Raw genomic sequence first — 14,301 nt, 5'->3', positions numbered from 1 at the left:
GCAGCTAATGAACTTGAAAGGCCCTACACAGACAACAAGCAAAACTAACGTCATACACAAAATACCGTGCAAGGACTGTAACAAACACTACATTGGACAAACAGGCAGAAAACTAGCCACCAAGATACATGAACACCAACTAGCCACAAAAAGACATGACCCTCTCTCACTAGTATCCTCACATATGGATGAGGAAGGACACCACTTCAACTGGGACAATACATCCATCCTAGGACAAGCCAAACCAAGACATACACGAGAATTCCTAGAAGCATGGTATTCCAACTGGAACTCTATCAACAAGCACATCAAGTTAGACCCCATCTACCACCTCCTGAGAAAAGGAACAGGAAGTGACACCACCACAGGAAATAACATCACCACAGGAAATGACATCACCAACCCAAAGAAACCCAAACATATAAATAGAAAGCAAGAATTTTCAGCATTGCTTCACATGAGGTCCACTGAAGATGTTACCTAGTAAGGTAATGAAACATCTGGAAATGAACCTTTCAGCTCAGCGAGCAAAACTACATCCAAAACCTGAACCTGAACAACAAGTGTTCTCAAAAACTCACCGGAAGAGTTGTTCTCAGAAGGCAGTACCATGCAGAACTTTAATGACCTCCAATCAGTTGTCAACTGAGTGATTTCATCTTCAAATGGAATATCCTTCTCATCACTTCATTAGCCTCATCCATTGCTCAGTTCACTTAACTCCAAAATATCTATCAACAATCTTGATCAATCAAGACGCAGTCCTAACATTTACTTTGCAAGCCTCACACCCCCAACTTACCCATAGCCTTCCCACCCACCCCAACCCTTTACACACCTGGCAGCTATTCTGACATGACATCCACATCCATCAAGTGTATTGGAGGACACTCACTGACACTTTCCTATTTATTTCAGGAGCTAGTGCCTATCACATTCCAATTTTAATTCCTGCTTGGGAACCATAAAATACTAAAAAAGTTAAGATTTATAGAATTGTAGAAATGGTCAACATGGAAGAAGACCATTCAGCACACTTTAAATGCACCAGCTCTTTGATAGCGCAATCCAATACTAATCCCACCTTGAACCAGAGAATGATATATCAAAGACATTTTTTGGCACATTGGCTCTTTGCTCAAGCCATTCAATTTATCTCACTCCGAGTTCCTTCCCTGTAGTCAGGTTATTTTGTTTGTTCAAGTATTCAGCCTTTTCCTTTGAAAGAGAATGTATTTTGATCATCTTTTCATACAGTGCATTCTAGATCAATATAACTCATTTTAGAAATTTTTTTTCATGTTGTTCTGGTTCTTTCATCATTTTATCTTCATGATAAAAGGCTTAATTTTTGAGCATCTCTATTAAATATCCTCTTTACGTACTCTGCTCTATGAACAAGTTGTTACTCCAATCTTTCCATAAAAATAAAATACCTCCCTCTGACAACATTCTCATTGATTTCCTCCATATTCTCTCTCAGGTCTTGATATTCTTCCCAGGGGTATGACTCCCAAATTGAAGATGGCACTCTGGTTGAGGCCCATCCAATGTTTTATAATGCTTTAGCACAACATCCTTGTTTTTGTATTCTGTGTCTCCAGTAATGAAACCAATTATTACCAATACTTTTTAACATGCTCCCAATGTGTCCTGCTACCGTGAAAAAAAAACATGCACATAGGTTTCTAGATTTCTCTGTTTCTGTTTCCGTGTTAACATTATATTTTTTAGTTTGTTATGCCTCCTCATTTTTCCTACCAAAGTATGCAACTTCACACTTCTTTAAATACATTTAATTTCCCTTAAGGGCATGCATAGGGTGAATAAGCAAGGTCTTTTCCCTGGGGTGGGGTAGCCTAAAATTAGAGGGCATAATTTAAGGTAAAAGGAGAAAGACTTAAAAAAGACCCCGGGCAACATTTTCATGCAGAGGCTGGTGTTTTTATGGAATGAGCTGCCAGAGGAATTGGTAGAGGGTGGTACAATTACAACATTTAAGAGGCATCTGGATGGGTCTTTGAATAGGAAGGGTTTAGAGGGATATGGGCCAAATGCTGGCAAATGGTACCAGATTAATTTAGGATATCAGGTCGGCACGGATGAGTCTGTATGCATTCTGGGGGTATAGCTCAATGACACTATGGCCAAGTTAGTCAACCAGGAAAGGCAGCACAGATTTGTTAAGGGCAAATTGTGTTTACTCACCTTGCTAGAGTTGTCTAATGAGATCAAAAGGCATATGATAAAGTGCCACACAACAAGCTTAAGAACTAAGTTGAAATCCATGGAATAAAAGGATCAGAGTGGATACATAATCGGCTGAGTGACTGGAAACAAAGAGTAGTGGTAGTGAACAGATTTTCAGACAGAGGGAAGAAGGTGGCATTCCCCAAGGGTCAGTGTTAGGATCACTGCTTCTTGGTCAATATTCAGCCCATTGTGTCTGTACTGGTTTTCTGAAGAGCAATTTATCTAATCCCAATAGCCTGATTTTCACCATGCCTTAAAACATTTTGTTTCACTTCAGTTTATTTTTCAATTTTCATTTGAAAGTCATAATTGAATGTACCTTCAGTAGCCTCTCCAGCAGCGGATTCCAGATCCTGACCACTCACTGCATAAAAATAAGCTTTTTGACATGTTGCTATTTCTTCTTTTGCCAGTCATCTTAAGCTGGTGTTCCTTGGTTTTTGATTAGTCGATCAAGGAAAAAAGTTTCCTATCACTTGGAGAAATCTCGTGATTTTGCAGACCTCTGTCAAATGTTCTCTCAATCTTTACTTCTCTAAGGTCGGCTGCAGCTTTTTCCATCTACCAACACAGCTGAAGTTCCTCATCCCTGCACTAAAGCTTGTGAATCTTTTCTGTGGTCTGTCTTATACCTCTCTGTTCTTCCTGCAGACTGGTGCTCAGGATCAGAAGTGATTCTTCAGTTGAGGCGACAAGAATACCTCATAAAAGCTTGTCATAACATCATTGTTTTTGTACTCTACTCCTGTACAAGTAAAATCCAGGATCCTGAATGCCTCATTCCCAGAATCTTTGCTCAAAGTAAAAGTTTAGAAGTGTAAGCAAGAGAGGTGGAGAGCATGAATTTCAGCAGGAGAGAGGATCGGGGAAAGAGGCCTTGAACATAGGGTCAGTAGTAAGATCAGGGATTGGCTGTGAGCAGAGAAGTTGACAAGAGGAAGGGCCCGTCACCACTGGGAGAAGCCATGAGCTCGTCAGTCAGTGAGATGGATGGACGAGGGGAGGCAAGTACAAAGTTAGCATATTTCTTTTACATTTCAAAGTTTATTCATTTTAATAGTTATTTCATTCACATGGGAATTCATAAAATCCCTATGATTCAATAAATGGCATTTTAACTTACAGCTGTAATGCTTTAACGTTTTTCTCCAGTGAGAAAATTCCAGGAGTTGCCATTAATGGGGAAAATCTGGTTTAAATAAGGTTGTTTTACTAAAATATGCTCTTTTCAGGAATGCAACCAGAAGTGAAAACCTGCTGTATCCCTTTATCTGCTTATATTCTTGTCACATTTTCATGTACTAGACCAAATAATTGTCCATTTCTCCCTCAGAGCTGATATTCAAAACAAAAGAATTGAAAAATCTCTTGAAGACATTCAATGATGTGTTGTACTGAAATATTCTGATGTATTAACATCCTTTTAAGGACACCCTTGGCAAAGGCAAATTCAGTCAATAGATCGTCTCCCACGCAATCCAGGAGGAACCAATGTCAACAGAAAAAGGTGTCTGTCCCCATCTGCCTGCCCACTGGGGGCAAACTACTACAGTCCAAAGCTTTTCCTCCAAATTCCTCCATCGTCCTTTATCAAAGTCACAGCAACGTCTTGGCAATTACATTCTCTTGCCCTGACACATGTTTGATTTTTAACTTAAATGGCTGCAAAAATAAGCTCCATCTAAACATTACTAGCAGCATAAGTGTTGAAATGTTACAATGCTCCTGCATTTTGTAACATTTTTGGTTATGATAATTCAACTATCTGGAAAAAAACACCCATTACATCATTCTATCTTCTATCTTGCAACATACAGCAGCAATACCCATGTCACTTTCATTGATATCTACCTTGAATGGCTCTGCATAATTAGATGTAGCTATAACAGGTTTCAGGTTATGATATTCCCTGTCTACTGAAATTTTCTGTAGTTCTTCATCAAGTCAGTGGAGCAACAACATTGGAAGTTCATACCAAATTTTAACAATCAAAACCACTCAGTCCCAGGAATTGTCGTACTTTAGTATGGGGAAAGTCCCCAATAATCTGTTTTCACATCCCATGGGGCCATTTGTCCATGTTGGAAGATATAGACTGTAGGGAAATAGATGGTGACATCTTGCAAAATGTCCATATTACAGAGGAGGAAGTACTGGATGTCTTGAAACGGTTCAACGTGGATAAATCCCCTGGACCTGATCAGGTGAACCCTAGAACTCTGTGGGAAGCTAGAGAGGTGATTGCTGGTCCTCATGGTGAGATATTTGTATCATCGATAGTCACAAGTGAGGTGCCAGAAGACTGGAGGTTGGCAAACGTGGTGCCATTGTTTAAGAAGGGTGGTAAGGACAAGCCAGGGAACTATAGACCTGTGAGCCTGACGTCGGTTGTGGGCAAGTTGTTGGAAGGAATTCTGAGGGACGGGATGCACATGTATTTGGAAAGGTAAGGACTGATTCGGGATAGTCAATATGGCTTTGTGCGTGGGAAATCAGGTCTCACAAACTTGATTGGGTTTTTTGAGGAAGTAACAAAGAGGTTTGATGAGGGCAGAGTAGTAGATGTGATCTATGGACTTCAGTAAAGCATTCGACAAGGTTCCCCATAAGAGATTGATTAGCAAGGTTAGATCTCATAGAATACATGGAGAACTAGCCATTTGGATATAGAACTGGCTCAAAGGTAGAAGACAAAGGGTGCTGGTGGAGGGTTGTTTTTCAGACTGAAGGCCTGTAACCAGTGGAGTGCCACAAGGATTGGTGCTGGGTCCTCTATTTTTTTGTCATTTACATAAATGATTTGGATGCGAGCATAAAAGGTACAGTTAGTAAGTTTGCACATGACAGCAAAATTGGAGGTGCAGTGGACAGCAAAGAAGGTTACCTCAAATTACAACAGGATCTTGACCAGATGGGCCAATGTGCTGAGAAGTGGCAGATGGAAATTAATTCAGATAAATGCAAGGTTCTGCATTTTGGGAAAGTAAATCTTAGCAGGACTTATACACTAAATGGTAAGATCCTGGGGAGTGTTGCTGAACAAAGAGACCTTGGAGTGCAGGTTCATAGCTCCTTCAAAGTGGAGTCGCAGATAGATAGGATAATAAAGAAGATGTTTGGTATGTTTTCTTTTATTGGTCAGAATATTGAGTACAGGAGTTGGGAGGTCATGTTGCGGCTGTACAGGACATTGGTTAGGCCACTGTTGGAATATTGCATGCAATTCTGGTCTCCTTCCTATCGGAAAGATGTTGTGAAACTCGAAAGGGTTCAGAAAATATTTACAAGGATGTTTCCGGGTTGGAAGATTTGAGCTATAGAGAGAGGCTGAACAGGCTGGGGCTGTTTTCCCTGGAGCGTCGGAGGCTGAGGGGTGACCTTATAGTGATTTGCAAAATTATGAGGGGCATGGATAGGATAAATGGGCAGTCTTTTCCCTGGGGTCGGGGAGTCCAGAACTAGAGGACATAGGTTTAGGTGAGAGGGGAAAGATATAAAAGAGACCTAAGGGGTAACCTTTTCACGCAGAGGGTGTTACGTGTATGGAGTGAGTTGCCAGAGGATGTATTGGAGGTTAGTACAATTTCAACATTTAAGTGGCATTTGGATGGGTATATGAATAGGAAGGGTTTGGAGGGATATGGGCCAGGTGCTGGCAGGTGGGACTAGATTGGGTTGGGATATCTGGGAAACAGGGTCTGTTTCCATGCTGTACATCTCTGACTCTATGAGTCTATGTCCAATGACTTAGGGACATGAATTGAGCTTTTACGAACTCACTCTTAGTCAAATTTGTCGCCAAACCTGTTTCCTGAAGTCAATTGAACAATTTCAGTAGATCTTTTCAAGTGTGGCATCCAAGATCATATCCAGCCTCAGTGAAATAAAATGGAACTGGGATTCTGTCATGTGTGATAACAAAAACTCCAGAATCAGAAACAAATTGAAAAATATCATAACTATGAAGGAAGAACAATTTGATTTCAGCCCCACATTTTTCCATATACTATTATTCTTGTATTGTTCGTCATACTATTTTCCAGTACTGAAGATGATTGTCACTGCTTTTCTTTGCCTGCATAAAATGTCCTTGTACTTCAATGTGATGTAGATATGTAAATCCAGCTTAAGGAATATGATCTAGTAGTTATCACTGACAATTATTTACAGAAGGTGAGATCAATATTCCAGGTTATAATTGGAAAATGAGAAGGCAGAGCAATGTTGATTTTGAACACATATTACAGCATTAGAATGAATATCAGTAAAGGTGATCAGCTAGTAGTTTTTTGATGGGTGGAGCTGAGGAACACAAACAATGTCATACTTTGGAGCAATTTGTTAATTGACATTTTGACCATAATAATAGAGAAGTAGACTATGTCAGGACAAGGTTGAGAGAAGGTTATTCCAGCTATAGTGTTGTTATAATGGGAGATTTTAATTTTCACATAGTCTGTGAATTTCTTCAGTGTATTTGAAGGCATGTTTCTGAAATAGAATGTTCTGGGACTACAAGCACACAGATCATGTCAAAATTAGTCAGTCTTGACCTGAGATGAATCCCCTGAATGGTGAGTGGACCCATACCTCTGCTCATATTCATACCCACAATGTATGAGTTGTGACTAATCCTGTGGCTGGTCTTAAGCTTGGTTTAGAAATGGAAGATGCAGAAGTGGAGGCTGCTGCAGACCTTGAGGAATCCCTCCCACTGCATCTCAAGGAAAAGAAAAAGCAAGTTCTTCACCAGAATCTGATTTACTTTGAGACAGTTAGAGTCATAGAGATGTACAGCACGGAAACAGACCCTTTGGTCCAACTTATCCATTCCGTCCAGATATCCTAACCTAATCTAGTCCCATTCACCAGCACTTGGCCCATATCCTCTAAACCCCTCCTATTCATATACCCATCCAGATGCCTTTTAAATGCTGCAATTGTATCAGCCTCCACCACTTCCTCTGACACCTCATTCTATACACAAATCATCCTCTGCATGAAAAAGCTGCCCATTAGTTCCCTTTTATATCTTTCCCCTCTTACCCTAAATCTATTCCCTCTAGTTCTGGATTCCCTGACCCCAGGGAAAAGACTTTGTCTACTTATCCTATCCATGCCCCTCATAATTTTATTAACCTCTATAAGATCACCCCTCAGCCTCTGACGCTCCAGGGAAAACAGCCCCAGCCTGTTCAGCCTCTCCTGTAGCTCAAATCCTCCAACCCTGGCAACATCCTTGTAAATCTTTTCTGAACCCTTTCAAGTTTCACAACATCCTTCCGATAGGAAGATCAGAATTGCATGCAGTACTCCAAAAGTGGCCTAACCAATGTCTTGTACAGCCACAATATGATTTCACAACTTCAATATGCAATGCTTGGACCAAAAAAGGAAAGCATACCAAACGCCTTCTTCACTATCCTATGTACCTGCGGCTCTACTTTCAAGGAGCTATGAAACTGCACTCCAAAGTCTCTTTGTTCAGCAACACTCCCTAGGACCTTACCATTAAGTGTATAAATCCTTTTCTGATTTGCTTTTCCAATAAGCAGCACTTTGCATTTATCTAATTAAACTCATCTGCCACTCCTCAGCCCATTGGATCATCTGATCAGGATCCTGTTGTAATCTGAGGATAACCTTCTTAGCTGTCTACTACATTTCCAGTTTGGTGTCATCTGCAAACTTACGAACTATAATCTCCTAATTTCACATCCAAATCACTTACATAAATGACAAAAAGTAAAGGACCCAGCACCAATCCTTGTGGCACTCCACTGGTCACAGGCTCCAGTCTCCACCACCACCCTCTGTCTTCTATCTTCAAGCCAGTTCTATATCCAAATGGTTAGTTCTCCTTGTATTCCATGAGATCTAACCTTGCTAACCAGTCACCCATAGGGAACCTTTTTGAATGCGTCTTTTTTATATCCAGAAGTGCTCTTACACAAACTGACTGTTTTCTTCCCCATTGCCAAATCACCCATGATATTTACCTATTAACCACTACCAGTAAATCGCCCATGTTATTCAATTGACTAATTGATGTGCAAAGTCTGCTAAAGGCAATGTAGACCATCAAAAGTGAGGGGTAGGGAGGGGGAAGGGGATGGTCTGAATCAAAATGGAGTTGGAAGGAGAAATAAAGCACTCTTCCTCCCTGTGGCGTCCACCTGTCTCACTAAAGGCATCAAGATTATTAGTGGCACTCCCTTTCCAAGGACCAGAAACTGGTCACACTGGAAGACAATTGCCTTCAGCTGCATCCAATAGCATCCATCCTCAGGATCTGCTATTCAAGAATTTACAAGGATGTTGGTGGACTGAGCTGGATGTTATGGAGGCTCTGTGACTGTGAGTTTCCTGATAACTGGTCAGTGACTGAAAACTCTGGGCATGAGCAGACAGACTTAACCCTGTTTAAGAAGAATCGACAGAAACTATATCTGCTAATGGGGGCACAATCCACAGTCAAGCAGAATAACTTTGAAACTCTGTACGCCAGTAAAGACTGATGTCAGGTAACATTTCTAAACACAAAGGGAATTTGAGAATTATTTACACACTCCCCCAGAGCATTACTGAGGCTAGATCGACAGGAAATCTTAAAACTAAGATTGATCATTTTTTTGTTAGAAAAGCATACTAAGGACTGTGAAACTATGGCTTTGTGTATGGTAGTGTGGACAGCCATAACCTAATGCATTTGAGGTTCCGAAGAAGGGTCACTGAACTCGAAACATGAACAATGTTTTCGCTCCACAGGGCATTGTTGTGTGATTTTTAACTTTGTACACACCAGTCCAATACCGGCATCTTGTCTCTCCACAGACACTGTCAGATCTGCTGTCATAAATTCCTCCAGCGATTTCTGTTTTTGTTTCATAATCTTATGCATAACTGAACATGCTGGAGGATCTGCATGCTCTCCTCCTATTCCTGGGTTCCAAATTAGTGCGTCCATCACTTTGGGATATTGTAGCAAAATGAGACATAAATGAAACTCTTCTTCCTGCTCTTGTTTCAGTTCTGCTGAATATCATTGGATATTAGATCTCTTTGCCCTTTGCTGAGATCAGTATTTAATTAAAGTTTTCCGGATGTTGTATGTTGTTTTGGAAGACGAAAAGGGCAGAATTTTCACAGCTTTGTGGAAGAAAGTTTTGGGGACAACAGGATCAGAACAAAAACCTCGGGGATAGGAAGCGGGATATTAGGGACAGGATAAAACTTTTTTTTATTTCAAAAATATACTTTATTCATAAATACTTTGATGATCTATAGAAGTGGACATGCTATACATATGTAAACATTCCATTTCTTTGCATTCCGAAACCGTAGCTGAGGCGTCAGCAGAGCCCAAATGACTGCGCGGGCCTCCTGTTCTTCTTTAGGCAGACATATAGGGTAAAACTTTTTTTTTATTTCAAAAATATACTTTATACATAAAATAATTTGATGGTCTGTACAGTTGGTCATGCCATACATATGTAAACATTTACATACAGAGATCAGAATTTATCATTTTTATATACAGGCCTGTACATTTTTCAATCATATGCCCATATGAGGCGTCAGCAGAGCCCAAATCACTGCATGGGCCCAAGCAGCAATAACAATAATTACAACTTGCTCCCCCAAACAGCTTCTGGAACTATTCTAGTAAACCCTTTCTTCACACTTTTTTTCTGTCAGCCTAACAGCAACATCCCATTCATTATAAAAAAAACCGAAAGAACTGAGGATGCTGGCAATCAGAAATTGCTGGAAAAGCTCGGCAGGTCTGTGGAGAGAAAGCAGAGTTAATGTTTCGGGTCCAGTGACCTGTTCGTTTCTGTCTTTGTTTCCCATTCATTTTATCTGTATTTAAAATTGCCTCTCTTGGTCAGGCAGACCTCAGACCACAGTTGGGCAGCTTTAAACAGAGGTGGCGCGATGTTTCTTTTTTTGAGGAAATAGGCATTCTCCCGCCTTCGGCTCGGATTGGATACAGTATCTTATTGCTGAAGGTTCCGGTGGCCGGCTCCTTTCTCTTGGTTCCCTGCTCTGTCAATCAGTCCCCCTCTGTCAACATGGCACAGCGCGGTGTTGAATGTGAGAGGACTCTGCCACAGATTCACGCTACTTTACAAGTCGCCAAATTGGACCCGTCCGAGTTAAAACCAACAGTCCAATGCCTATCCTTCAGTGAGAGATTCAGTTCGGAGGATTACTGTCTCATGGAAGTGGACGAGACGCTCTGTAAACACATCGAGTCCGGGCAGAGGTAGGGTCCCTGCTGTGACACAGCCCTCGGCGTGCACAGTTTTGTCTTTTTGCCTTGAAATAAAACCAGAAAGTGCCCTAGAAACTCAACAGCGTCTGTGGAGAAAGAGAGAGACTACACGTTTCGAGTTTGGAGATGCCAGTGTTGGACTGGGATGTACAAAGTTAAAAATCACACAACGCCAGGTTATAGAGCGCTGCTCCTTCAGCCACAACCACCTGATGAATGAGCAGTGCTTGGAAAGGCAATGCTTCCAAATAGACCTGTAGGAGTAAAACTTGGTGTTGTGTGACTTTTAACTTTGTTTCAAGTCCAGTGTGACTTCTCTTCGTATCAGATATGAACAGGAAAGAACTGCAGATGCTGGAAATCAGAAGCAAAAATTGCTGGACAAGCTCAGCGGGTTAACTTTAACTCTGTCTCTCTCTCCAAGATGTTACTAGACGTGTTGAGCTTCTCAAGCATCCATAGGACTTTGCTTTTGTGTGTCTCTTGACCTTTTCACTGGCAACAATCTAAAGCAGGAAAATTCAACCTTTCCTTGTCTCTCTGGAACATGACCATGTACGCAATGCCAACTCCAGGGACCACACGTGTAAAGTTCAAATACATAGCCTCCAATGAGGTGCTTTATTTTAAAACAGCATTAACAATTGGTGTCTTTTTCATTCAACATGGGAAATAACCATATTGTGTTAAAGAATAATATCAAATTCAGCCTCAGAGAGATGAATGAAAATGTAATTGAGAGCGTTGTGCTGTGTTGATGATGGACAGGCTTTGGGAAGAAAGAATCTACAAGATCCTTACCCTCTAATCTGCGCTTATAGCCACAGTGTTTATATGGCAATTTCACAGTCATACAGCATGGAAATGGACCTTTCGGTCCAATTCATCCATGCCAACCAAATCGCCCAAACTAAACTAGTCCCACTTGCCTGTGTTTGGCTCTGTCCCTCTAAACCTTTCCTATTATTATACCTATTCAAATGCTTTTTAAATCCTGTAACTACCTGTATCTACCACTTCCTCTGTTCCTGGTCCTTCTTAAGCCCCATATACCGAGGGAATTCAGTGAAGGTAATGCCAGTGAACACCAAGGAGTGATGGTTGGATTCTCTCTTGTTGGAGATGGTCATTGCCTGGTACCTGTGAGGCACAAATGTTACTTGGCACTTGCCAGCCTAAACCTGGACGTGGTCCAGATCATGCTGAACATATACACATTCTGCTTCAGTATCTTAGAAGTCAGGGCGGCATGGTGGCTCAGTGGTTAGCACTGCTACCTCACAGCACCAGGGTCCCGGGTTTGATTCCAGTCATGGGCGACTATCTGTGTGGAGTTTGCACATTCTCCCTGTTAAGTGCCCAATCCAATCTTCTTTCGAAACCATTGGTCATTGCTGTTTCCATCACCCTTACAACAGAAGGTTCTATGTTATTCCCACGTGTTGCAAAATAAGTTCTACCTCACAATCTTTCTGCGTCTATTGCCCAAGATCTTCAATCTGTGCCCCCTGAGTTTTTGCAACATTAGTCACTAGGAACAGCTTTTTCTTGTGAACCTTATTCATACCTGTTTGAACCTTGCAAACCTGAACCAGTTCCACCCCTCCTCAATATCCTTTGTGTTTTTTTTCAGACATCACCTTGTAGCTAAATTGCTCTATCTGGCAGCTATTCTGGTAAGTTCCCCTGTAAATTCTCAAGAGTCCTCAAATCATTCCTCAAGCATGGCGACTGGTTCTGGTTGTCATACCCCGGTTGTGGCCTAACCAGAGTTTTAAGAAAGGTCAGCATCACTTTTCTGCCTTTGAACCCAATATCTCTTTGAAGCCCAAATTCCCATGTGGTTTGCTGGCCACTCGCATTATTTCTTGCCATCTTCAAAGACTTGTGCTTTGCTCATGTCCCATCCGGCACAATTTTGATAATCAATTTTTTATGTGAGCTCAGTTGGTTGAATGGCTGGTTTGTGATGCAGAGCGGATTCGATTCCCACACTGACTGAGGTTGTCATTAATGACTCTCCTGCTCAATCTTTCCTGTTGCCTGAGGCATGCTGGCAATTGTTAACATCCAATTGTATTGTGATACGACACAGTTGTATCTCTCTAATGAGAGAGCAGCTCTATAGCCGAATAAGACAATGCCAACTTTACTTTCACCTTTCAACTTTTTCTTAACATTTAGACAACATCCAGTGCACTCCCTTCATCATTATTTCATCAAAGGTTAAAATAAGCACTAGGATACGATCTGCCTTTTACAACACATGCTGGTTCTCCTTAATTAATTCACACTTTGACAACACCCCCCCCCCCCCCCCCCCCCAACTTCCAGTTGTTACTTCTAAAATCTTACTCATCACTGATTGGCCTTTAGTTTTAGGACTGTTACATATTTTCTAGAATCAGGTTGTCACACTCCGATAATCTAGCACTTCTTTGTATTTAGAGAAGATGACGGCAAACTCTTCAGCCATGTCCACCACCACCCCAAAATACCGATTAAGTATTCTAGCTGTGCCATGTTCCATTAAGTTTATATAAACTTTCTGGCCCATATTAGGGCCTGCTCCAAGTCTTACCACCTGCTTTGGATTTACTTGCTAGAAGAGGATTTTCAGTTGACCTTTTATGTTGTCTGTCATTCTATCCTTTACCGTATTTTCCAGTCGTATCTTACTCTACACTTTCCCTCACAATCTATTGTTGTTAACCTAGTTCTTCTGAAATAATTCAATTAACAGGTATCATAAAGTCTAATTTTTTTTTGGTTTCATTATATTCTCTCTCCCTGATCATCCAAGGTACTTTGATATTCCTTCTCCTACCATTTGCCCTTTTTAGAATATATCTAGTCAATACTTGAAGCATCCCCTCCTTACAGTTCACCCAAGGGCCAATTACAATAGATTTTGTAAATCTTTTTTCTATTTTATCCTGACTAAATCTTTTCTCATCATTAAAAGTGCACAATCCCCCATCTGTCATAGTTACCCATATGTACACCCACTGACACTTGGCCCACCTGTTTCCCCAGCAATTCCTCTTTTCAAATTGGAAAGAGACAATATGTGCCAGGGAAGTTCTTCTGCACGCATTTCACAAATTCCCTGCCCCCTTACCCATTTACTCTAACAGTATTCCAAATGATACAATAAATTAAAGCCCCACAGTATCATCACCCAACTGTTCTTGGGCATATGTCTGATTTCTCTGCAGATTTGGTCCTCTATCTTTCTCTCGCTATTTGGAGGCTGATAGGACACTTCAGCAGCATATTATACCAATTTTGCTTCTCAGCCTGAACCAGATTCTGTCTTTGCCCCTTTTAGGATATTTTCTCTTTCCAACACTACAATGTCTTCTTTAATCAGTACTCCAATACTTTTTCCCACCCTGCCTTTTTTGAACATTTTATATCCTTGATAGCCCTCACCATTTTAACCCAGTTTTCCACTATTTTTGCTCCACAATATTTCCATGTGACTATTTGTGCTTCATCAGTCTTGGTTCATCTCACTTTGTGCATTTATATACATGCTGTAAACTTATCGTTGTATGCCACATAGTCCTTCTTAGTTCACTTCTATGAAGTGTAGTACGTCTCCCTTCTCCATTACTGGCTGACGTTTTCACTTTACACTTGTATGTTTAAACTAAATTTTCCAATTTAGTTTAGATTCTCCTCAACCACGTTAGCGAACCATCCCACGCAGACTTTGGCTGTGGCCTTGTTGATATGTTACCCACCCTTTGACAGGAATTGGTGAT

At 41.0% G+C, this 14,301-nt stretch overlaps 1 protein-coding gene across 3 annotated transcripts in view; it reads left to right on the top strand.

Moving 5' to 3' along the window:
* Nucleotides 1–10,324: 10,324 nt before the first annotated feature.
* The window catches only part of dscc1 (DNA replication and sister chromatid cohesion 1), a 37,904-nt gene continuing 33,927 nt past the window's right edge, over nucleotides 10,325–14,301 (top strand). For 2 of the 3 annotated variants that reach the window (XM_060824190.1, XM_060824189.1), the window contains exon 1: nucleotides 10,325–10,522. In XM_060824190.1, the coding sequence (XP_060680173.1) occupies nucleotides 10,329–10,522 (194 nt within the window). In that variant the 5' untranslated portion in view covers nucleotides 10,325–10,328. Of the gene's footprint in view, nucleotides 10,523–12,164; nucleotides 12,208–14,301 lie in introns of all 3 variants that reach the window. The other variant, XM_060824191.1, reaches the window with a different exon arrangement.

Source organism: Hemiscyllium ocellatum, chromosome 4 (assembly GCF_020745735.1).
Source record: "Hemiscyllium ocellatum isolate sHemOce1 chromosome 4, sHemOce1.pat.X.cur, whole genome shotgun sequence".
In the NCBI taxonomy this organism is placed as follows: Eukaryota; Metazoa; Chordata; class Chondrichthyes; order Orectolobiformes; family Hemiscylliidae; genus Hemiscyllium; species Hemiscyllium ocellatum.
The sequence above is the reverse complement of the archived record's forward strand: the minus strand, read 5'-3'. Positions and strand labels throughout refer to the sequence as shown.